At 40.3% G+C, this 24,847-nt stretch overlaps 1 protein-coding gene across 1 annotated transcript; it reads right to left on the reverse strand.

Moving 5' to 3' along the window:
• Positions 1–34: 34 nt before the first annotated feature.
• On the reverse strand, positions 35–24,652 carry LOC117433124 (cytokine receptor common subunit beta-like). Its single transcript, XM_059016179.1, has 14 exons — positions 24,336–24,652; positions 15,405–15,581; positions 14,438–14,570; positions 13,926–14,101; positions 12,644–12,795; positions 11,883–12,045; positions 10,021–10,156; positions 9,415–9,566; positions 7,127–7,269; positions 6,023–6,206; positions 5,252–5,339; positions 4,631–4,700; positions 3,672–3,763; positions 35–1,599 (listed from the first exon to the last, which is right to left on the reverse strand). The coding sequence occupies exons 2-14, from the start codon at positions 15,478–15,480 to the stop codon at positions 663–665; spliced, it is 2,502 nt and encodes an 833-aa protein (XP_058872162.1). The 5' UTR covers positions 15,481–15,581; positions 24,336–24,652; the 3' UTR covers positions 35–662.
• Positions 24,653–24,847: the final 195 nt, after the last annotated feature.

The raw sequence follows: 24,847 nt of genomic DNA on the forward strand, positions 1-24,847 counted from the left end.
AATAGAAATGAGAAAAAAATAGAACTACACTTGCTTGTATTTTTAAATGTTTATTAAAACTGTAAAGTATAAATATTCAATGTGATATTAACTGTTAAAAAAAGTTTCACAAAAAAATGTAATAAAATACTGTAAGTACATTATTCTTCATACAGTGAAATGTGCCCACACACAAGGAAAACAGTCTTTGGACAGAAATTATTGCAGGCTAAAGTGTTTTGTGCTTTTGCATAAAATAAAACTCAGTATTGAGTAGAAAAAAATAAAACTAGTAACATTGTTAAAGTCTAATCAAAACATGTTTTAAATTTTTTGTTTTAGTATTTCTGCAAGTTATGAGGAGGCAAGCAGGTCACCTGATCAGTCAAGCAGACACATTTTGGCTAGTGCCTTCACCAGTGTAACCATGTGTTAGATTCTCAAAGCGAATTACTCCAAATCGTCATTAGAACAGTAACATTACAATTTAAAACCATTTCAAAAAACAACTTAAGCCTATTTATAAAGTCCCTACACAATTTGGGGTTTGGTATCTTTATTCTGTAAATTGTTCCTTTCTAAACAAAAATTAAAGCTTTTGAGCTTGGAGTAGAAAGATGTAACATGTGTATATGACGTGGGGTGGGGTGATCCCGCGCTATGAGAGTAGGAAGAGAAAGCACTCAACACCGAACGGTTTTGTCCAGCACAACATAGGGATTAGTCACAGGCTTGCTTTGCTTGGGGTGTCCTTTCTCAGGACTGGTGCAGGAGGCAGGATTGGGAGCGTAGATCCCAGAAGGAGGAGATGAACCCCAGTCTCGTCCCTGGGGGTCTGGGATGAAACAATAGTCCCCAACCTGCTTCATAAGAAGAGGCATGGTGGGGAGGTCTGGTTGCGAGAGGCAATCCTTTTCCCCTGCATACCCGCCTGGTTGGATTGAATGACTCTGGATGATGCTGTTTGGAAGTGAGATTGAAGGCTGGTTAGCCTCACAGCTCCCCATCACCTCAGGAACCCTCTCACCCACATCCAGCCCTGAAAGATCTACAGCCTTCCCTGGCAAGTCCAAATCAGGAAGGGGTCCGAGAATATACCCATCCTGGAAAGCCAAATCCCCAATGCACTGAACTTCCGGCTTAAGAGAAAATCCGTTCGGAGGTCCTTGAAACAAATCCATGTCAGGGATGTAGCCAGAAGAATCGGCCTTCCCCTTTTCTGGGTTCAACTCTTCCGATTCTGCTCTCCTTGTTCCTGTCAGTAAAGAAGCGTCAATGTACCCGTTTATCTTGTGAGGAATGCCAGAAAGGCTTCCTGCAATGAGGGACAGGCTCTGGTGAGGTGACTGAGGTTGGGTGGAGACGTATCCCAAGTTAGTTCCTCTGTTTACTTCAGAATCCCGTCTGGATGCTAGGATCACGTCTGGGAGAGAACTGGAGCGTGGACACATGATGTAGGGCCCACTGAAATGAAAAGGCGAGCTCTCTTTTGCGAGAGTATGAGAGTGTTGGTCGTTGAGTGGCCAGTAGGCCAGTGCCTTAACCAGGCCCTTCACTGTAAAGTCCCTCCCTGCAAACTGTTGGTACAGCCCGTCTTCAGTCATCATCTTTTCCTCAGTCCTGTGGGAGACAGACCAGTGCCGGATTATACATCACATATCAGAACTCAACCAATCAGAGTATCTGCCAAACTCCCAGTGCCTCTTATCCCGTGTTCAGATGTCATCCCATACATAAAACACCACAAAATCAAAACAAAACAAAAAAAAAACCACATATACTCGGTACCGTTTGTAAAATGGATCATCCTATTACTGCACTCTTTCTTTAAATTTCAATGAACTTCTCTTAAGATTATATTACCAAAATCTCTCCAAACTTTTAAAAATACACGTTTCTCTGGCAGCACATTTCTTTTTACATGACACCACCACCACACAGCACCTGTAGGCTACATGGGACAAAAGTTATGTTTTACAAAAATACAGATTTTTTTTAATTTTAAAGATATTCCCGAGTACAATCTTCATTGTGTGATGTATTATAAGCAAGTCTGTCGTGTCTCCTACTGAGATGTCTCTTAAGAGATGTCATTTCACACAGTTTGAACAGCCAGAAACTGCAGTGACATGACGCCTACACACAATAGAGACACCCTACACATGATGCATTAACTTATATCACAGATCTCTGCTCACTGCCTCAAACTGGAATCAGGTGCCGTAACAGGCGTCAATTTTAGTGGCTTAGAAACGTTTCAATAGGGTTCCGGGACTTGTGACCTGTGGTTGTATGTGACTTTCTACCGCATTTCAGGTTTTTTTTTTGTGAAAATGTAGCTATTGGAGTAATGCAGACAGAAATCGAGAATTATACACCATCACAACCTTATCAACCAATCAGATCACTCCGCTGCCACAGGATATGTCACCATACACAGATTTGGATTTCTGTAGCGTGTGAAATTAAACTAGTTTATGCTGGGAAAAAACATTCCATTGTACAAAATAGGTAACTACTTCAGTACACTGATAAAGACACTAGCCAAAACATGTTTGTTTGTCAATTTTAACCTTTATTTTTAAAGTCATGAATTGATCAGTTTTCACCCATACAAAACCCACAGTAGTTTATGTATAAGATATTTCATCCACAGCACTCAAAATACTAAAATAACTTTATCAATTCAACTATAGCCAAAGTGTTGACTATTTGATTGTTTTAAGTTTTTTTACTATATGTTTATGATACTATTTCCTTTCTATTGCTTCCGGTTTTTCTGTTTTAATCGTTTTTACAGTTATTTTGCCATTTTGTGTATGGTAGAAAAATATATATAAGTAAAACCAGATATGGATACTGGAATGCAGGAAAGCTGTCTGAATGAGTTTGATAAACACTGTGCTGTTACGTTTAAAAAGTGATTGATCACCCTCTAGTGGAGGAACCACAGAATTGCATATTTGTGGCTTTGTTTTCAGTATATATTTTATTATTTCACTTCAATGTCTGTGGGTTAGCATAAAACAGGTACATACAATCAGATTCTACTTTATCATACTGTTAATGAAGACACCGACCTCATTACATTTTAATATACAGAGCTGGGGTGAAGTTGCTTGGGGATATAGCCACTCAAGGTAGATATATCCACTCAAGGATATATACAGCATTGTGGTCATGACGCAATAAATAAAACAAAAGCCCACAACACATAACATCACTGCATGATACAATGCAAAACAAGCTAGTGTCTGTGTGATATGCACACATGGGATTCATCAGCGCCCCCTATTGCCACAATGTGTTCCCTGCAGCTTGATCTGTGTCAGCACTCTACATTGGCTAGATAAGCCACAGAATGTATGTTTTTATTTTTATTATTATTATTTAGATTTGTGAACATTGGAATTAGGTGTGGTGTTCTATGTACGGGATGACATCTGTACACAGCACATGATGTGCTGGAGTTTTGGCAAATAATTCACTGTGATTGGTTGATTTCTGATCTCACAATACTGTATGTAAACATGAGTCATCTAATAAATAGCACATTTGTTTCATACTGGTGTATTTCTTGAAACAGAACAGTACATACAAAGTGATTCTAAACAATGCAAACGCTTAGTTAACTGTGGTATTTCAAACCCTAACCAAGTTGCTCCATCAGTGTATATCATGCATGTCCGTACCATGAGGCTAGCGGACACTCCAAGATCTGCACCTTGCTGATACAGGGGTTCTCCATACTGTCCTGAGAGAACAGGGGACGACCATGTGCTGCCTGTGGAGAGACAGAGAGGAACACATAGAAACAGAGCATTTTCATATCAGATACACACTTTAAAATAGCGTCGTTTTAAAAGCTTTCCTTTCCTTTACAGGCTGTGTGGTCCAGTGGTTGAGGAAAAGGGCTTGTAACCAGGAGGTCCCCGGTTCAAATCCCACCTCAGCCACTGACTCATTGTGTGACCCTGAGCAAGTCACTTAACCTCCTTGTGCTCCGTCTTTTGGGTGAGACGGAATTGTAAGTGACTCTGCAGCTGATGCATAGTTCACACACTAGTCTCTGTAAGTCGCCTTGGATAAAGGCGTCTGCTAAATAAACACATAATAAATGCAAGGTGGTCTCTCATTCCTATGGCTAAAACACTGTGGCAATGAAAAGGTTAATTTCTACTGGACACCAACTGTAATTGAACTTGAGATAATCCTGGAATACAGCTCTGCACCAAGTAGAAATATGTCAAGGTCTCCTTATTAATAGAATCATAGAATAAAGCAGTGTACCAAATAGAAATAATCTATGTCAAAGAATGTGTTCTGAATCATTGATATGGCCAGAGTTTAAACAATGTGGCATTCAAAGGGCTTGTTTTTACTGGACACCACCGGTAATAGAAGCTCTTAACCAAATACTAAGAAACAAAGGTGTACTGTCTACATACAGAAGAAACTGAAAACCTCACATGAGCTCAAGATGGCAGCCATATAAGATCCTATGTCAAAGCATGTGGTCTGAATTATTGGTATGACAAGAGGTTAAACAATGTGGCAGTGAAAGGTCCAGTAATAGAACTTCAGTTATCAAATGTAATAATACAGTGCATCTTTCCACTGGAAATTGAGAGACAATCAGAGGAAGGCTTACCCCCTGTCTGTCTGCCAGGACTTTGCTGTTTAGAGGGCTGGGAATCGTGTCGTCCCATTTATTCTTCAACCTGAAACACAATGAGACACCATCGCTCAGGATATTGAAGAGTGTTACCAGAGGCTTTCAAATCTATGCCTTACCTCTGATTAGCAACATCATTGCACCCTTTAACAAACGTATTACCCAAAGTGTAACCATTAACCTGTCCCCCTGCAACACTCTCCCCACAAGTTTTTCCCCCCCACGTTTATTCTATAATTAACTGATGTATTTCTCACAGTGTTGCAGGGGGACAGGTTTGTGCTTATACTTTGGTGTACCAGCTGTACTTAGAGAGAAGATATGTTTCAGAGCTCTATTGAGGTCACAGGGGTGCTGTTAACTGCTAAGCTTAAGTGAACAGTATGTGACGACTGAAGCAGACAGTGATCTACAACATGAATCTAAAGAAGATGAATACAGTGCATAGTTAAAACAGCTGTGGCATTTCAAGCCTGTACCAAATTGCTTGTTCACAAAGACTGATTATCAGGAGCACCACAAACAGCTGATATATTCTGCTGCAGCTAGTAGCAGGAGGGTGTCTGTCTGAATTACAGCACTCTTTATTTTACTGACCGTTTGCCTATCTTGCATCCATACACCAACAAAACAGGAACAGCAATGGAACACAGCAGCACGATCAGATAGGCTGGAACCATGGAATCTGCAGTGCAAGAACAGGGTAGAGTTTTATACAGTGGCCGGTGGGAAGGGAATACCAGCAGATATTTTTCCTGATTGGTTCCAGATCCCAGTAAACAGTATGCTATCCCTGAGATCTTGGATAAATCCCAATCCGGGTCAACATAACTCTGGCGAGGCTGGGCTAAATCCCGCTATTCCCTGGCTAGAACTCCAAAAACAAAACTCAGTAGAGAGGGAATGGGAATGGGAACAGAAAGGAGAACAGAAAAGGGAAAGCAGGGTCAGAAACGTCCAGGTACCAGGAGTTTGAACAATCAGTACCCCTGCTAAATCCGCTCTGAATGGTTCACACTTGAATCAGTCTGACTGTTAGGTCTGTTATTCATGCAGCTATAAGGGAAGGAACAATGTGTTTAGCAGGGATGGCTGAAACTCCTGGTCACTGAAGGATTTAAATAATATTACTGATTGATGGTAGTTCTGAAACCCTGGGTGCAGCAGCAGGGCTAGTGTGAGTTTCTAACCCTGCTCAAACTCATGGCTCCTGATCATTTCAATATTAATAATACTAGACTTCATTGAGGGGAGCTCTGAACCCCAGGACTAGGTGCAGCAGCAGGGCTAGTGTGAGTTTCTGTCAGTGTAAATGTAAACAGGAATGCAGATGAGAAGGTCATCAGTCAGAAAGGGGATGCCTCTGACCTGCCTGTGTCTCCCAGCTGACCTCCTGGCTCCAGTCGCTCCACGGCCCCTTGTAGCACTGCGGACAGTTTTTGGGGATGGTGGTCATCCTCACCTCCGCGGTGTATCTGGTGGAGGGGCGGAGCTTGACCGCTGAGAGGGACAGACTGGACGCCCCCTGCAAGGCCTCTACAACCAGCGCTGTCTGGAACACAGTATAACCATTAGACTGGATTCCAGTATGATTCCCCCAACCCTGATCGAACCACTCAAGAATTTACCAAATCCTTCTGTCTGATCTATTTACTGTGCTTAAAAACAAAATGATTCTGGAGTTCAAGTGAGACTTTGATGTCTCTCAAGTACTTTTATAAAAAGACGTTGTGTCAGGGCTGAAGCATTACCATACCTCTCTGTGCTTTGCAATGCTTCCCTATGCTTTACCGTACCTCTCTGTGCTTTACAATGCTTCCCTATGCTTTACCATACCTCTCTGTGCTTTGCAATGCTTCCCTATGCTTTACCATACCTCTCTGTGCTTTACAATGCTTCCCCATGCTTTACCATACCTCTCTGTGCTTTGCAATGCTTCCCTATGCTTTACCGTACCTCTCTGTGCTTTACAATGCTTCCATATGCTTTACCATACCTCTCTGTGCTTTACAATGCTTCCCTATGCTTTACCATACCTCTCTGTGCTTTGCAATGCTTCCCTATGGTTTACCATACCTCTCTGTGCTTTACAATGCTTCCCTATGCTTTACCATACCTCTCTGTGCTTTACAATGCTTCCCTGTGCTTTAGTTAACACTGTGCTACACTTTGCTGTGCTTTTACTATGGTACCATTTTCTCTATTCCAGTATATATGATCCAAATTGATAGCCTTTGTACCCTTTCATTCATAACCTCCCGCAGAATTCCAAGGTCGGACTACAAGAAATCAGACCAAGCGCACAAACATCCTGCTTTCCGCAAACTGAGAGCTTGTTTTAAAACCATTCAAATGTGTGACGCACAGCAACTTGCTTCCTTGAAGTTAAGGCACAGATTTACATTTGCATGCAAGTTACGCCCACTTTAAACCCTAACACACAACAGCTGGACCCCGAGGCCAGTTCATTACCTCCCAGGGATCCTCGGCTGGCTTATAGCGGATTTCAGTTTTCGTCTGGATGGACGGATAACGCAGAGCCACAGCTTTCCAGCTCAGAACATGATCTTTATTCACCAGCTCAACAGAGACGTTGGTCGGAGGCCAGACCTTAACTGAAAGAGGGAGAGAGACAATACTAGCCATACTCCTTTACACATTGGTACATGCATTAGAATTAGGGCTGTAACAATGCATTGTGTATTGATGAATCAAGACACTTTCCTTGCACAAAATATCATATCCTAATATAGGTCTGTATCACGTGTATCATGATACAAGACCAAAAGCACAGCTTAGCTCATTGTAGTTCACCAGGTGGATGAATTATTATTATTATTATTATTATTATTTATTTCTTAGCAGACATCCATATCCATTATACAGATATCACATTATTTTTACATACAATTACCCATTTATACAATTGTTTTTTTTTACTGGAGCAATCTAGGTAAAGTACCTTCCTCAAGGATACAGCAGAAGTGTCCCCCACCAGGGACTGAACCCACGACCCTCCGGTCAAGAGTCCAGAGCCCTAACCACTACTCCACACTGCTGCCCTAATAAGTGTGTTTCCTGAATACATACTCTTCTTAAGAGTAAGTAGCGGGTTTCTGAAAAAAATAGCATCATACATCCCCACGTGTTGCTACAACTGTTTAAATAACGTATCTGTAATTTTACTGTTCATTGTTAACATCCTGACAACTTTTTACACTTATAACTTTTAAGCTCTTTTCAAAATGGCTGCTCTAGTGCACTGGGGTTTGAGATCTGACCTCTAAATACCCCAAAAAAACATAATAACAAGTGCTCTGGCTTTTCTGTTCCGTACCACATCATGGATCGTTATTATTGTCTTACCTGACAATGTGGGCAATAATCCTTACGCTACCAGTGCACTAGAGTGGACATTTTGAAGTTATAAGTGTAAAAAGTTGTCAGGATGTTAAAATAAAAATGACTGGTGCATTATTTAAACGTGGGGACGTGTAACGTCATAGTTTTTGGAACCCCACTACTTACTCTTTAAAGTGGAATGAATAACTGTGTTTCCTGAATACATACTTTCCGTAACTCATATCAGTTTTGTCTCTTAACAACCTTGTTAAGCATAATGAAAGCAGCCCATCAGGACCATCACATGTATCGTGATACACATCGGATCGGGCCCTCATATCGTGATGCATATCGTATCGTGACATGAGTGTGTTGTTACACCCCTAACTAGGGTAGCTAATGACCTTTTCAATTAGTTTGTCAGCTACGTATGACCAGAAGTGCAGCATTGTAGTATGGCACTGCGCTGTTTAGGCAATATGTACTGTATCTCTGACGACATATTGGTTATGGATGAGTTATGAATGAACCATCACGGTAACTGCAATGAATATACAGCGAGGCGTGGTGATGCAGGGAGGAGCATGGAGGTGTTAATTACATGATACCCAGCCCTGATTTCTTTTTAATGCCAAACAAAGAGAACTACCATACAAACAATCTGTGAGAACTTGCTGTACTTAGTAATGGTTTATTTGCTTGATAAAGATGGTTGTATGTCAATGCCTTGTTGAAAATGATCCTGATAATCCTGATTAACTTAAACTATGTGTTAACTCCCACTAATTGCAACTTTCTCCCTAGTTCCTAGTTCTTCCTCTCCTTCACACTCTTTTTCCAATGTTTTCTTGGTTCACTTGATTGCTTTTGTTTTCCTTCTCTCCCACAACGGGGGGGTGGATTAAAGTCGTGTATCTGCTATTTCACTGAGACGCGACGGGCAGTTTAAGTATACCAAACCGATGAGGACCATTGAGTACAGTGCAATACTGTGGTCCAGTGGTTAAAGAAAAGGGCTTGTAACCAGGAGGTCCCCGGTTCAAATCCCACCAGCCACTGACTCATTGTGTGACCCTGAGCAAGTCACTTAACCTCCTTGTGCTCTGTCTTTCGGGTGAGACGTAGTTGTAAGTGACTCTGCAGCTGATGCATAGTTCACACACCCTAGTCTCTGTAAGTCGCCTTGGATAAAGGCGTCTGCTAAATAAACAAATAATAATAACAAATAATACTGCCTTCTACTGATGCCCTGTTTATAACAGGTTAAGTACAGTCAACTGGAGAACACGTTTTACATAATCCATCAATCTGTAAAGTGGTGATAAAGACTGTGACCCCACTGATTCCCAGTGAGTAATGTATTAGTGCTGATCTGTCCTGTGCATTCAGACGCCTGATTAGAAGTGCTGGAAGCTCACTGTTATGGCTGGCTATGATCTCCTTGTGCTCTTCTGCTGGTTTCACGCTGATCTGGACCTCAGAGAAATTCGTCGTGGGGAATTTGCACTGAAAGAAGACAACTGGCTCTTCTGGATCGGATCTCACCACTTCTGGACTGCACACCTTCTCTCTGTAAAACACAGTAAATAATGGTGCTCAGAGCCTAGACTTGGAGGGAAGCAGTGTGGCTCTAGAGGTTAGAGATGAGGAGGGGCTGGGAGGGAAACAGTGTGGCTAGTCTACTGGTTAATGACTGGGAGAGAGGGAAGCAGTATGGCTAGTCTAGTGGTTAATGACTGGGAGGGAGGGGAACAGTGTGGCTAGTCTAGTGGTTAATGACTGGGAGAGAGGGAAACAGTGTGGCTAATCTAGGGTTAATGACTGGGAGAGAGGGAAGCAGTGTGGTTAGTCTAGTGGTTAATGACTGGGAGGGAGGGAAACAGTGTGGCTAGTCTAGTGGTTAATGACTGGGAGAGAGGGAAGCAGTATGGCTAGTCTAGTGGTTAATGACTGGGAGTGAATGAAGCAGTGTGGCTAGTCTAGGGGTTAATAACAGGTCTATTCAGATGCTGTTCAATACTCACTCTCCCGAGGGGCCATCGCGGTAGGTAAGGTTGGATTTCAGAGATTCTGCCAGCTCTCTCCTGACCTCCCAGGTGCAGATGACCTCTTGCAGTCCATCGTAATCACACTGTAGGTTTTGAGGGTCTGCATTCTCCGCTGGACAATAAAACAGACAGATTGTTTAGCCTTTTAACCGGTTCATGCCCCATGTTAAATGAAACCCAACCCTACAGTCACTGAAGGTTTGCAAGATTCTGCACAGTATTTAAATGTTTAGACATGTACAGCAGGACTATATGACACACACTGCAATGCATATACAGTACACTAGACTGTGTCTTTTAAAGATGAATCAAAGCAATACAGAGTACTAGGGTGATGCTATTCCTGTGTACAATCTTCATTCACGTGATTTAAAATAAGGTCATATGTGGTGTGTAGAGTGTCTCTTATTGTATAAAACATCATTCTGCACAATTCTCTTATACAATAAGAGACACCCTACACACCATGGACTAACTTATAGTAACAATAAAAGAAACATATACAAATCTATGCCAAACATTATTTCTTGAATCAGACATCAAGAAAGCCTTTTTAAAAATTTTAAAAATTGTATTTGAGTAACTGCAAATACTGAGAACAACTGCAAACATTTCAAAAAAGATGGGACTAACAAAACTAAAGTAAGGTTGAAGCTACTTTAAAATTATTACTGGTTCTCCTTTTTATGTGTTTAAATGCATTCTGAAAGATTTCAAATGCAACTCAACAGACTGCTTCACCCTGGTACCTTTGCTTTAGGTCACCTGGTCTGACAGAAAGCATTGTCTGAAATATCAGCACATTCTGCAAGTTGAAAATACAAAGAACCCCAATATCTTCAACCGAAGAAAACAGGAACCAGCGATCATATTGCGTCAGCTAATAATAGGTGAGAAAACTGATTTTTAAACTTTGGTAAGAAACTACTTTGAGACATCATTGGTAAGACTTGCTTCAAAATGAAATACATGACGTGATTATTTATATTGATATGTGTGCTTCACACATGCAGTGTTAATAGAACACTGTTAAACTGCAATTCTTACCTTGGCCCACCAGGGGGTATAATGTGCATTTACATGTATTAATAAACAGTATTTTTTAAACTTACAAGACAAACTAAAAGGGTTTGCCTTGTGTTTTATTCTATCAAAAGGAAGAAAAAAACAGCAGAGGTGGAACCAGAGTAAGGGCAGCTATGTAAAAGGTCAGATAAATGAATTTACATATCATTACACGCAGCTGAAACACTTACTATATTCACACAATTATTGTTTTGAGATTCAGCTTTTAATACAGAGCTTCCCTAAATCCCTTGTTTGAAGGATAGGGTGTTCATGCTTGTGACAGAGGGGCCGTCTGCCGTGTGGGTGCGTGCAATCACTGCTGAGTGACAGGCAGGAGAGCGAGACAGAGGTTGAAGTTGATACGCCCCCCGCAGGCAAACAGGATTGATTTACTTATCAACAGACTGAACAGCTGACGTGACACTACCAGCAATGGTTGCACACAGACTACATACAACACAGTGTACAAAAACTTTGGTAAGATCTACAATCTCTGAACTAATCTTCTCTGTTCAGTAATAAACAAAAGTTGCTGAAGAGCCTGATCATGGCAGATAAACGTTTAGGGGGGATATGTGACGCGCGGATACGCGATGGATTACTGGATTAGGTGCGTTTATTGTTGGGTTTTTTTAATAGTGTTAATTTAAAAAATGTGTTTACCTTAGAGAACCTGGTAAAGCACAAATTCTAGATGTTTTTTTTTAAATAAAGAATATATATTTTTTTTCATTTCTGCTGAAGATGTTTATTCTGTGTTTCAGACTCACCTCTTGCAGTCTTCCAATCCACGAGGGGGCTCCACTCACTCCACTTTCCATTATCTTGAAGCCTGGCTCTCACTCGTGCCTCATACTCACTCTCCGCTATGAGAAGTGACGTTCCAAACACAAACCGGGTCACGTCTTCTGAAATCAGAACCAGCTCTGAGCTCTGCAGACAAAAACAACAACGTATATAAGGCTGTTCTCCTCTCTTCCATTCTTATTTTATTTTAAAGTGTCCAATTATTTTTCTCTCCAATTTAGACTGACCAATCCCGCTCCTTCACTGCAACACTCCCCAAACAGCTTGGAACTGAAGCCAATCGCCTCTTTCCACACTCTACAGCGAATGTGATCTACCAGCCTCTGGAGGACAAAGGCCAGCCTTGCAGGTGTCAGCTTGAGCTGCTTGGCCCGTAGGGGGCGCTATGAAACAATCCCTGACGGTTTGCCCTCATAACTCCTGGTAGCACCAGAGCCAGTTGAAGCTCCCTATGGAATTCCCAGCAAAGACCAGAAACTTTGGCACCAGAGCCAGTTGAAGCTCCCTATGGAATTCCCAGCAAAGACCAGAAACTTTGGACAGACAGGACCCCACTACACAGCATGCAGCTGTGCCTTTACCAGGGGAGACCTCTGGAACCCTCATAAGGCTGCAATTTAGGATACAGTCTGGGTTTTCTCAGACTATTAAGCAGGCCACTCCTCCACCTCCACTCTTCAAGCCCCAACCCCTCATGGTGCCAGTCTGTGCGTTGCCACGGTACCTGCCAATCCTGGAAGGCCCTCTTGTAGCTGATCTGGTATTGGAGTCGCCCATGGAGACGGTTGCCGGGCGGGTAATCTGTCTGCCAGCTCAAGGTGATGTCACCTTCCTCGCTCAGGTTAGCATGCAGGTCACGCGGAGGTCGTGGTCTGACTAAAAAATAACACATAATAGAATATTTGTGAAGAGAAGAGTTTCCGTTTTAATTGAACTGATACAAAAAGTATCTCAAAGCACTGTACAATACAAAGCAAATACAAATCACAATAAAATACATTTAGATAAGGACTATGAGCACAGCATTTAAAGAATGAACACAAGCATATTTAGACTGAACTAATGCCTTACTCTGTACAGTTACTACTATGTAAATACCAAGGCTAAGGGCTGTTCGGCATGCAAATTTTTGACGGTTAAAATGTGTATGAAACATTCTAGCATTTAAACTATAAACTATTAACAACCCTGTTTATAAGTGAATACGTCGGGTGCCTCTTATTGTATAAGAGATGTAATGGCACGCAGTGTGGGCGAGAGAGCTGGGAAGCTGTGCAAACTGGATCTGTCTGCTCAAACTGTGTGAAGTGACGTCTTATACAATGAGAGACACCCTACGCATGACGTATTAACTTATTATAAATAAGAACATAAGAACATTTACAAACGAATGACACAAATCAAGACTGTACTCAGGAATAGCTTCAAAATAAAAAAATATTTTATTTTTATAAAACATAACTTTTATCACCCCCCTTCCCTAGTTGTGTAATGGTGCAGTCCAGAATGGACCTGCCACTGTCCCTGAATGATGTGTGCAGGCATACAGGCGCTGTGTCGTGGTGAGACTATTATTCAGAACAAAAGTGCAGCAGGAGAAATGTGGGTTTTTAAAATTTTGGTAATATTTTCTTTGGAGAAACTAGTATCAAGCTATTCAAACATTTTACAAAAGGATGGCATCTGTACACAGAATACGATGGAATTTTGGCAACTACTGCACTGTGATTGGCTGATTTCTGACGTGATTTATAATGTGCATTTTAGAATGACTGCATTTCTAAAACCTTCTCAGAGTCTCTGAGTCTTTTTAGAAGCAGCCGTCGTGGTTGGAAAAGAACGTTAGTTAATAAGTCTGGGAAATAAAGACAAGAAAACAGCAACAGAGAATCATATGAAATTCATGTAACTGGATATTAAATCACTATGGATCTAGCAGCAGACTGTATTCCTGAAGTGAATGCATGTTGAGTCAGAGTGTCAGGTATATAAGCATGTTGTCTCACCATTCTCAGACAGATTTACGCTCTTCCTCAGCATTGGAATTGGCACTGCCGGTTCGAAAATGTACCGCTCTTTGATTCCAACTCCAAAATAGGTGCTGTTCTCCAAGCATCTCCAGCCAATCACAGACGCAGAGACGTTTTCAAGTGGGCTGATTTGCTTGCATTCGAAATCAATCCTGCAAGAGAAAAGATGGGATGGGTTAGTCGGAAAAGAAAATGATGAGATACAGCCAAGATATAGTGCAGAACCATTGCATAGCTAATGTGGTGCCTCTGTCTGTCTGTCTGTCTGTCATTGAAGATCATTTAAGGAATAGTTAGCACACTGTGGTCCCATTCTACCAGCCTATGGTAGAAATAAAGTATATGGACCATTGCTATGAATATAGACTAGGGCACTAGGTGCAAACTATAATCTGTCATGTGACGGTGTTTTACGGAATCACAAGACGGTTTAATAAATGTATGTGTGTGTGCGTGTGTATAAGAAGCCTCTCCAATATGCACAGTACCGTGTGTCAATGAAGGTGATGCGGTAGAGCTTCATGGGTCGCAGTCTGTGTGCCTCCACACTCTCTCTCCAGGTACAGACAGTGTAGGACGTGTAGTCATTGTAGCACTGCAGACTGTGTGACAAGAGCCCGTCTGTGGAGACCAAAGAACCATTTAAACCCAGATCCATTAGCACTAGCAACATTGTCACTGCCCACGAAACACAAAGGATATCTTGAAGAGCATTTATCTATGTATGTTTGCTATCATTAGACTTTTTCTTGTCGCTATCAATTATTCAACAGTGTTTGCTTTTTGAGAAGTCTTGGAGGCTGGACCATCTTTATATTAGGAAGCGCCATCTAGTGCATGGCGAGTGTACTGCCTGAAAAATTAAAGAAATCCAAAGTGGCACATCACTAGATGGCGCTGGCTCTTATTTCTAAAAAGGCATTTTAGCTCAGCTAGCCCATGTTACGTATCTATGGAAACTACGAAAAAGCATTTCTGAAGTCAAGCAAAAGCAACCTTAACACAGACTTACAAAAGATAAATAAAAACCAGTAAGAGTAATTGCAATTATAACCGCTCAGCAGGACTGCAAACAGGGGAAATGCAATGTGAAGGTACTTACTGTTTTTTATAATAACTGTTTTGTTTATAGGAATTATCGTAGGTTGAACAGTTCTTTGAGAACTGAGAATAAATGTATAACCCTGTGTATGACAGCTGAAAAAGGTTTTGTGAACTGAAAACCAGAAACAGTCCTTAACAAAACAACAGTCTTTAAATCTGTCATGAAAAACAGAAGTTGTGAAAATGGTCCAATACAATGTCATGCTGATTATATTTAGAGTATTTGTGGGATAAATTCTACTGGTAGATGCCTGCTGTCTTATAACCTTCTGTGCTGTAGTGAGTGTAACAGGGTGGAACCAGAGCTCTTTATAAAACTAGTCAAGTGGAAAGGTGTGAGATTCACCCTACCCTTATCTGGTGAGTTGGCCCCACAGATCACACATAATGTTATCAGGGTGGCAGTGACGCTCTTAATCACAGTCATTTCCCCTCAAACCCAGAAAAGGAGAAGTGGTGCTAAGGCAAGATGAATAGATTCTCTCACTGTCGTCTCTCAAGCTCTCTGTATCGGGCTTCACTCAGTACCTATAAGAGAGAGGGGGAAATGTAATCAGCCATCACCTCCAACTCTCCACAATTCTGATCTAAAGCAAAAAGAAAGTGCTTGCATCAATGTTATTGAGGTGGCACTAGAAGAAACTGAGTCAAGCAGACAAGCACTTCAGCTGGTGCACATCAGTGCCATTTAGAAGAAAATAAGTCAAGTGGACTAAAGTTTTGGCTAGAGCCCTCAGTTTGAGATTGATATCTGAATCTTCTCATATGATGCCTTAGAGGTAGTTTTTCCATAGTAGCATTGCACTCTGCACACAAGCAGAATTATAAAAAGCTGAATTTGATCAAACAATAACACATTATATGATATTATAAGTGCCAAAATGATTTGTATTATTAAGAAAATGTTGCTTATCTTATTTCATAAAACAATGAAGAAAGTTTTCCTCAAACAATAATAAAGCTAAAACGAAGGTCTTACCCGTCGATGATTCAGAGATGACTAAGTGTTACTATGGTTTCATTTTTTGTCATCATGTTTACTTTCTTTAAATCAGCACCACAGTATTTTTCTATAAGAGTAATTACTTTCAAAACACTTTCTGCCTGTTTTAGTCACAGCATTTCACCCCTACCCAAGACCATTTCAAATTGTGCTTAGCATATGGTTTTTCTCTTCTGCTAAAAACTATTTCTAGAGCACTGCGTCCAACTGCTTCCCAATTGTTGTTTTTTTCACCAGCATATAAAAATAGATGGCTGTTGTACTGTGAGTGCAGACAACTCTCAGGATCTCATTGGGCCATCGCTTATTCTCAAATAGATAAACTCAGAAACAAATAGGATGGGTAGATAGGTGTGTATACTCTGCTTATATATACATAAACGTATCATAAACACATACAAACAGCGTAGATCATAGACACATTAAAGCATATTAAAACCCTTAAGAGTATATGTAAAGTGTGCAAATATATTTGTAAAGATAAACGTTTCGAATAGAAAAAATAAATACAGTCATAAGAAACTAGCAACCTTGTTTATGGTATATTTTGCCAAAAATGTAACAACAAAAAAAATACATAGGAGACACAGGTATAGCTTTATATAAAATAATACAGACTCACCTACCAACCATGAGAAATAAAAAATGGAAACCAATAGTTCAACACTTTACAAAAAATAAACACAACATGAATGACCTACAATGTGTAATTAAGAAAAACAATTAGATAATATACAATACAGAAGAATAAAGAAAAATAAATGGATGAATAGACTGGATACCACGATGCCTGAAGGTTTAAATAGAAAGGAATAGCAGATTGATACATCATTAACGATGTAGTGAATAACATCAGAAGCACATTAATAGATTTAAATGGAAATAAATGAGTGTAGGCATCAAAAGCCGAGAAGTACCACCTGTGTTTATTTTCAAACACACTTTATATACATATAGTTGTCGTCAAAAGTTTACATACCCTCTATTTGCAACAATGTTATTTACCAATGTATTAAGTGGTATAAATATAGTTTGAAACACTATACTTGCATGGCAATTATACCTCTTGTGAGTGTGTTGAACACTCATTCATCTTACCATGTGGTAGTTAAAAATCTGGTGAATTAACTGAGTTAAGGCAAAGGGTACCAATATTTAAGGCATGTGAATTAACTGAGTTAACTGAGTTATGGTGAATTAACTGAGTTAAGACAAAGGGTACCCTTTGCCTTCGCCAGATTTTTAACTACCACTTGGTAAGATGAATAGAGAGAGAGAGCGAGAGCGAGAGCGAGAGAGAGCGAGAGAGAGAGAGAGAGAGACAGAGAGAGAGAGAGAGCAAGAGAGAGAGAGAGAGAGAGAGAGAGAGAGAGAGAGAGAGAGAGAGAGAGAGAGAGAGAGAGAGACTGTGCTTATTAATGTCAGTTTAACATGGTGTTTGTGTTTTTTTTATAAACTTACATTTTTTTCAGTCCTGTCAACGCCTTCACTTTGGCTCCTAGTTGCCCTATAGGAAGTTGTTGAGGGGATCAGACTCTGTCATTAACATTTAAAGGGGTGTTTCAGCAATAGAGCAACCAAGGAGCAACTTGAAGAAATTGAGGGACTGAAAAATTTAAAGAATGGAAGTGTCTAATAAAAGCCAAAAACACCATGCTAAACAGACAACAATATGCAGAGCCTTGCCACTCAAAAAAAGAAGAAAAAACAAATGTATATCTACCAATCCTATTTTTATTTTTACAACAGTCATCTATTTTCATATGCTGGTGAAAAAAACTACCAAAGAATCAGGAAGCAGTTGGACGCAATTCTCAGAAATGTTTATTAGCAGGAAAGGAAAATCCTCCCCTAAGCACAATTTGAAATGCTGCTGGGGTTGGAGAAACGCTGTGACTAAAGAAACCACTGAGGCTTCAAACCCACTTCATCATTGTTTAGTGTTTTATCAGCACCAGTAGCATTATCACCGATCCCCCTTAAATGACTGCTAATCAAGACCTTCAATCCATTCTTTCCTCTTATTAGCACATGCAACATTATCACCGATCCCCTTTAAACATAAGAACATAAGAACATAAGAAACTTTACAAATGAGAGGAGGCCATTCAGCCCATCTTGCTCGTTTGGTTGTTATTAGATGATTGAATCTCATCAGGCAGCTTCTTTAAGGATCCCAGGGTGTCAGCTTCAACAACATTACAGACTGCTAACCAAGGCTTTAGAATCCACACTAGCAACATATCGCTGGTCCTCCTCTAAATTACTCTCCTTATTATATTTAATCCCTATGTCATTACTGCTTAATTCTCAACGTATCCCATTGTACCCATTAATGTTTATTATTACAGAATCATTACATAACTCACACTGTAGTTAATGTGTAACGACTTAGTAATTACTATGTAATAACATGCACTTAGCATTTACACTCCCCTTCTATAGATTTCTATATACATAGGCCAATACATGGTTCAGAATATATTATCCCATATTAATAGATGTCTCGAGTTGGTTTTCTGTCATAAGAGCTGGCGGTATGTTTAAAAATATAACACTGCAATACAGACAGCACAGGACACAGCACAGGCAACGTGATGCGCTTCTTATAAACACTGCAGGGTGTTCTGGGACACTTTAACAGTCCAAAGCCAGACTAGCGATGATAATAATTTGGACCCGTATGTCATCTTATATATTCCATGTTTCCTAAACTAGACAAATCCTATACCTTGTTTCTCCATCTAAATGCAGATAGAGGTTTTTCTCAGCAAGTGTTTCTGATGTAAAAGACCTTCTGAATCTCACCTCAAAGTTTGTAACATCCAGATCGTCTGCCATGGCTAAGAATACAGAACTGACTGTTGCACTATACATGTCAAAATGTACTGTGTGACATAAAGAAATGTTTTCATGAAAAAAAGAAAGACAGTATCTAAATCTGTAACTTCGGCTATGGAACGACCCAAATGCTAAGCTAGGGGTTCCCAAACTCGGGCTCAGGGACCCTTGGGGGCCGCGGGATGGTTTCAAGGGGCCGCAGCACATACACACATTCTCTCCCACATGACCCTGACGAAGCAGGGCTCCCCAGACCGGGGATCAGTTCATTTACACGAGCGCTGCTGTGAGGTGCTTGGGGTTATTTCAAATGTAACATTGACATCAGCTAGTGCCTGCGCTGACAGTATGTACCATTAGACAACAGGAGGGAGTGATTGCAAGGAGATCACAATAGGCAATTATATTAATGCACTTTATAATTATAACTTCATTTTTTAAATTAAATTAAATTAAATTAAATTAAATAAATGCAGGATTTCTGCTAATGTTTCAGTTGAAGTTATTGATATATTTGCTTCTTCCCAAGCAGTTTATGTTGCATTTGCAGTCAGACAGTGTACAGCTGAGCACAGTAATTATGCAGCAGTTTCTCAAACGTCCCAGAAATGACGCTGAACACAATGAAAGCAGCAGCACTTCTAATGGTACAAACTAATAGCCTCCCTCACTAAAGAGATCCCAATCTAAATGAACAGCCTCTCTCACTAAAGAGATCCCAATCTAAATGAACAGCCTCTCTCACTAAAGAGATCCCAATCTAAATGAACAGCCTCTCTCACTAAAGAGATCCCAATCTAAATGAACAGCCTCTCTCACTAAAGAGATCCCAATCTAAATTATTATTATTATTATTATTTATTTCTTAGCAGACGCCCTTATCCAGGGCAACTTACAATTGTTACAAGATATCACAATATTTTTACATACAATTACCCATTTATACAGTTGGGTTTTTACTGGAGCAATCTAGGTAAAGTACCTTGCTCAAGGGTACAGCAGCAGTGTCCTCCACTGGGGATTGAACCCACAACCCTTCGCTCAAGAGTCCAGAGCCCTAACCACTACTCCACAATGAACAGCCTCTCTCACTAAAGAGATCCCAATCTAAATGAGCAGGGTTAGGGTTAGGGTTAACGGCATAAGTCACATTGGACCCTGTTAGCAGCAACTACACATATAATTCCACTGTGAGTGTAGATCTCACACTGAGATTGTCAATGACAAAGCATTCGAAATGTTTAACCACAAATAGAATCTACATAAAAAGATTAAACACTCTTTGTATGACAGACCCCCTGACACAGCAACAGGTGCAAGAGAAATACACTCTCAAGTTGATTAGAAGTAGCCACTGGACACTAAGAAACATATGCTGTAGATCACACACAAGTAATCAACCAACCACTGTTAAGCATGTGTCTATAGATGCCAGCCTGTGCATAGTTCTACACTGTAATATTGTTAACAGACGTACCTGAGTATAACTTCGCCTCTGTGCTTAATTAGAAGTGAATATGTTGTTTATAATTGTAACAGAAATCATTGTGCACAATTTGAGCAGTCCGCTTCTCTTCGCAGTCCCCTCACACAAACTGCGAAATGAGATGTCATCTCTTGTAACAATAAGATCGCACACATTTCAACAGCCCTTATCAGCGCATCACAGCTGTGTGTGTTATCTGTGTTATTATTTGTTTATTTAGCAGACGCCTTTATCCAAGGCGACTTACAGAGACTAGGGTGTGTGAACTATGCATCAGCTGCAGAGTCACTTACAATTACATCTCACCCGAAAGACGGAGCACAAGGAGGTTAAGTGACTTGCTAAGGATCACACAGTGAGTCAGTGGTTGAGGAGGGATTTGAACCAGGGACCTCCTGGTTACAAGCCCTTTTCTTTAACCACTGGACCACACTGCCTGCCTGACTTCATCTTTTTCACTGCTGCAATGTAAACTGTGACAGGGAGAAAACCCCTGTCATGTAGATAGCGTTTATTTCTGCAGTGCATTTGATGTTAATAACGTATTTATTTTGTACCAGTACTTGTTTTCATTCACTTCTATATTCTACATTCTAAATGTGCAAAATTATTATTCCACCAGCTACATCAATAGCAGTATTTTCTGTGTTATTTAAATGCGTTTACTTTATGACTGTGTAATATTTTGGGTTAAACCCAGGAACTTGTTCGTTTTTAGCCTTGAAATAACTATTTGTTTCCCATGTGAGAATGTGGATAGAATGGAGAAAATCGTGAGCCCTGATTGGTTGTCCAGTTAATTATTCAGTTTAGTTTAACTTATGGAGGTGTATAGAAGACTGCACCTGGCCTGTGTGGGGCTTAGGAAGGAGAGCCAGTGGATTGCTGCCAAAAGTGTGACTGCATAGTGTTATTATTTGTTAAATAAAAGTGCTTAGTAGCAACACTACTTCAGCAGCTGCCTGATTGCCTGTGTCTAACCCTCACAAAGCTTTCTTTAGCTTTTCGTGTGCAGAAACCAGCCACGGTAGTTTAAGCATGTATTTTTGAGGTTTTTGTTTAACCTTCTTGTTTTATAGATTGTAAATAAATGTGTGCTTGCAGTTGGTGTGTAGTCTGCTGTGCTGTGAAGGGCAGCGCAGGAATCTCCCCTCTCATTACCATGAGTCTCCACTGCTGCTACCACTGCTTACAGTCCAGTCGTGATGTTTAAACAACACAGATAGGACCAACCTTGGCATTTTTTATGCCCCTTATAAAAGTTCCCCAAGGCAAAAGCCCAGCGAAGTGCAATGAAGCACAGAGAGGTAAGGTAAAGTGTATTAAAAAACAAACCATGCTAAACTAACCCTTATAAAAGTTCCCTGCAGTAAAAGCACGACAAAGTGTAATAAGTCACAGTGAAAGTATGGATTATGAAGCTTAGTATGCAGAAGGGTCATCACTGGAACAATATACCTGGGAACCATCTGCACTTGAAGAAAGCAAGGACATTCAACACAGTGTAGAGAACAGAGAATTCAGTGCTGTACAGGGTTCTGAGAGCCAGTTCAATACAGTCTAATATAGAGATCTCAGCACTGTACGGGAGACCGGGGTTGGTTGTCACACTTTTTAATCTTTATTATTTTCCTCAGTCTGGTGACATTCTGTGAGGTTCTGTTCCTTGTTATATTGAAGAATAACTCTTCACGTACAAATTGATTTTTTTTTTTTATTACAGCATAACTTTATTCCAAATATGATCTATAGACAGTTGAAAATGCACCTGTCATCTGTGACAACCTGCCCCATACTGGGGTTGGGCGTCTCAAAGTATGTTCTTGGTTTTACAGTAGACACTAATGCAACATTTTTAGTTTTTTTTTAAATAACATAAAGTTTCTACTGTGTACAATGAAAGAAAAAGTTGTATTTTTACTTTTTATGTGAACATACAAAATATAGACCTATATATATTTGAAATGTTGACCCATGCTACAAAATAATACCACAGCTTCCACAGAACTGGAGGACAAACAGTAAATAACTTAAATAAGCATTATATGGTGACATATCCCACATGTTGGTGTAAAAAAAGTAGAAAGAAAAAATATAAGACTTCTTCCTATAGGATTTACATGTGACAACCAACCCCAAAAACTATGTGACAACCTGCCCCAACCTGACTTTACGTGACAATTTAATTCTCTCAGTACTACTGGGAGAACCTACTGGTTTTGTTTTTACACCAAAAGATAGCCAGTATCTGGTTCTATTAACATGGCCATCAGTTCAAACAAACTCCAATACTACTAAGAGTTATAACATAAATAACAAGGTATACATTTTTTACTTTGGGTATGAAAAAAAAATGAAATATGTGCTAACCTTTATATTAGATGGAATTTACCCCAAATTACAAGATGGTTGAGTTCCAGACAATAGAACACACATTTCAGTGTTCGTATCACCTGCCATCTAGTTTCATAGTTATGAGCACTGTGATAACCAACCCATGTGACAACCAACCCCGGCCTCCTCTACTGTGGATCTGAGATCCAGTTAATTCAATAAGTCTAGTATAGAGAACTCAGTGCTGTACTGGGGATCTGAGAGCCAGCTAATTCAATACAGTCTAGTGTAGAGAACTCAGTGCTGTACTGGGGATCTGAGAGCCAGCTAATTCAATACAGTCTAGTATAGAGAACGCTGTACTGTGGATCTGAGAGCCAGCTAATTCAATACAGTCTAGTACAGAGAACTCAGTGCTGTACTGTGGATCCGAGAGCCAGCTAATTCAATACAGTCTAGTCTACAGAACGCTGTACTGTGGATCTGAGAGCTAGTTAATTCAATACAGTCTAATACAGAGAACGCTGTACTGTGGATCTGAGAGCCAGCTAATTCAATACAGTCTAGTATAGAGAACGCTGTACTGTGGATCTGAGAGCCAGCTAATTCAATACAGTCTAGTACAGAGAACTCAGTGCTGTACTGTGGATCCGAGAGCCAGCTAATTCAATACAGTCTAGTCTACAGAACGCTGTACTGTGGATCTGAGAGCTAGTTAATTCAATACAGTCTAATACAGAGAACGCTGTACTGTGGATCTGAGAGCCAGCTAATTCAATACAGTCTAGTATAGAGAACGCTGTACTGTGGATCTGAGAGCCAGCTAATTCAATACAGTCTAGTACAAAGAACTCAGTGCTGTACTGTGGATCCGAGAGCCAGCTAATTCAATACAGTCTAGTCTACAGAACGCTGTACTGTGGATCCGAGAGCCAGTTAATTCAATACAGTCTAGTATAGAGAACGCTGTACTGTGGATCTGAGAGCCAGCTAATTCAATACAGTCTAGTATAGAGAACTCAGTGCTGTGGATCTGAGAGCCAGCTAATTCAATACAGTCTAGTATAGAGAACTCTGTCCTGGGGATCTGAGAGCCAGCTAATTCAATACAGTCTAATATAGAGAACTCAGTGCTGTGGATCTGAGAGCCAGCTAATTCCATACAGTCTAGTACAGAGAACTCGGCACTGTACTGTGGATCCGAGAGCCAGCTAATTCAATACAGTCTAGTATAGAGAACTCTGTCCTGGGGAACTGAGAGACAGCTAATTCAATACAGTCTAGTATAGAGAACTCTGTCCTGGGGAACTGAGAGACAGCTAATTCAATACAGTCTAGTACAGAGAACTCGGTACTAAATATGTAATATCAATCTATTAAAGAAAACCCGTAACTGGTGGATCTTTCTTAACTTGTATCCCCTAAATTAAAAAATAAATAAATAAATAAATAAAACATACAGTATAATGTATTTCAGACAGTAGAATTCTATTGATGGCTACATATATACTGTACAATGGTATATACTGTCACGATACTTACAGTAACGTGCTTAACATATTTTTTTCTATCAATCTAACTTAATTATTTTTGGAGATACAAAGTAAAGTTTTCTTACCCTGTGTTGAAATGAGACTGCGTGTTAAGAAAGCAGAAGTGTGCTCGCTGATCTGTAGTGCAGACCAGTCACGTATCGCCGGGTACATTTCAGATACACGCTTCCTCTTGTACGTCGACAGTTCCAGTTAGGGGGCTTTTGAAGGAGTGGTTTCTAAGAAATCAGTTGCTCCCTTACTCACGCCTCTGGAAGACAGTAGGAAACGCACGTTAACTGAGGTTTACTGTACAGTGAGTGCAGCGTTAGGTTTCTGAGAGGGAGAGTCGATATAATGAAGCTTTCTTTTTTGCAACTTCCCGAATTAATCAAACGCAAACAGAAAAAAACAGCTTTTGGTATAGATTAATAAACCCAGAACGACTAGGGCGGGGTATTTGTGTACATGTCTATAGGCTACCGTATGTCCTATTATCCCACCCCTTCACTAATTATTGGTTTACTTTAGATAATCGTCCCGTACTGCCTGAAGTGCGTACAAATGCCTACTAGCTTACGTGTTCTGCAGTTACTGT

Source organism: Acipenser ruthenus, chromosome 52, assembly GCF_902713425.1.
Source record: "Acipenser ruthenus chromosome 52, fAciRut3.2 maternal haplotype, whole genome shotgun sequence".
Lineage (NCBI taxonomy): Eukaryota > Metazoa > Chordata > Actinopteri > Acipenseriformes > Acipenseridae > Acipenser > Acipenser ruthenus.

Bases quoted from the DNA above. Each gene is read 5' to 3' on its own strand.
- LOC117433124 (XM_059016179.1), bottom strand. From the start codon at position 15,480: ATGACTGTGATTAAGAGCGTCACTGCCACCCTGATAACATTATGTGTG. The intron at 14,571-15,404 runs GTAGGGTGAATC...TGGTCTCCACAG, and splicing joins GGCCAACTCACCAGATAAGG to ACGGGCTCTTGTCACACAGT. The intron at 7,270-9,414 runs GTGAGCTTCCAG...TCCCTCTTTCAG, and splicing joins GATCATAGCCAGCCATAACA to TTAAGGTCTGGCCTCCGACC.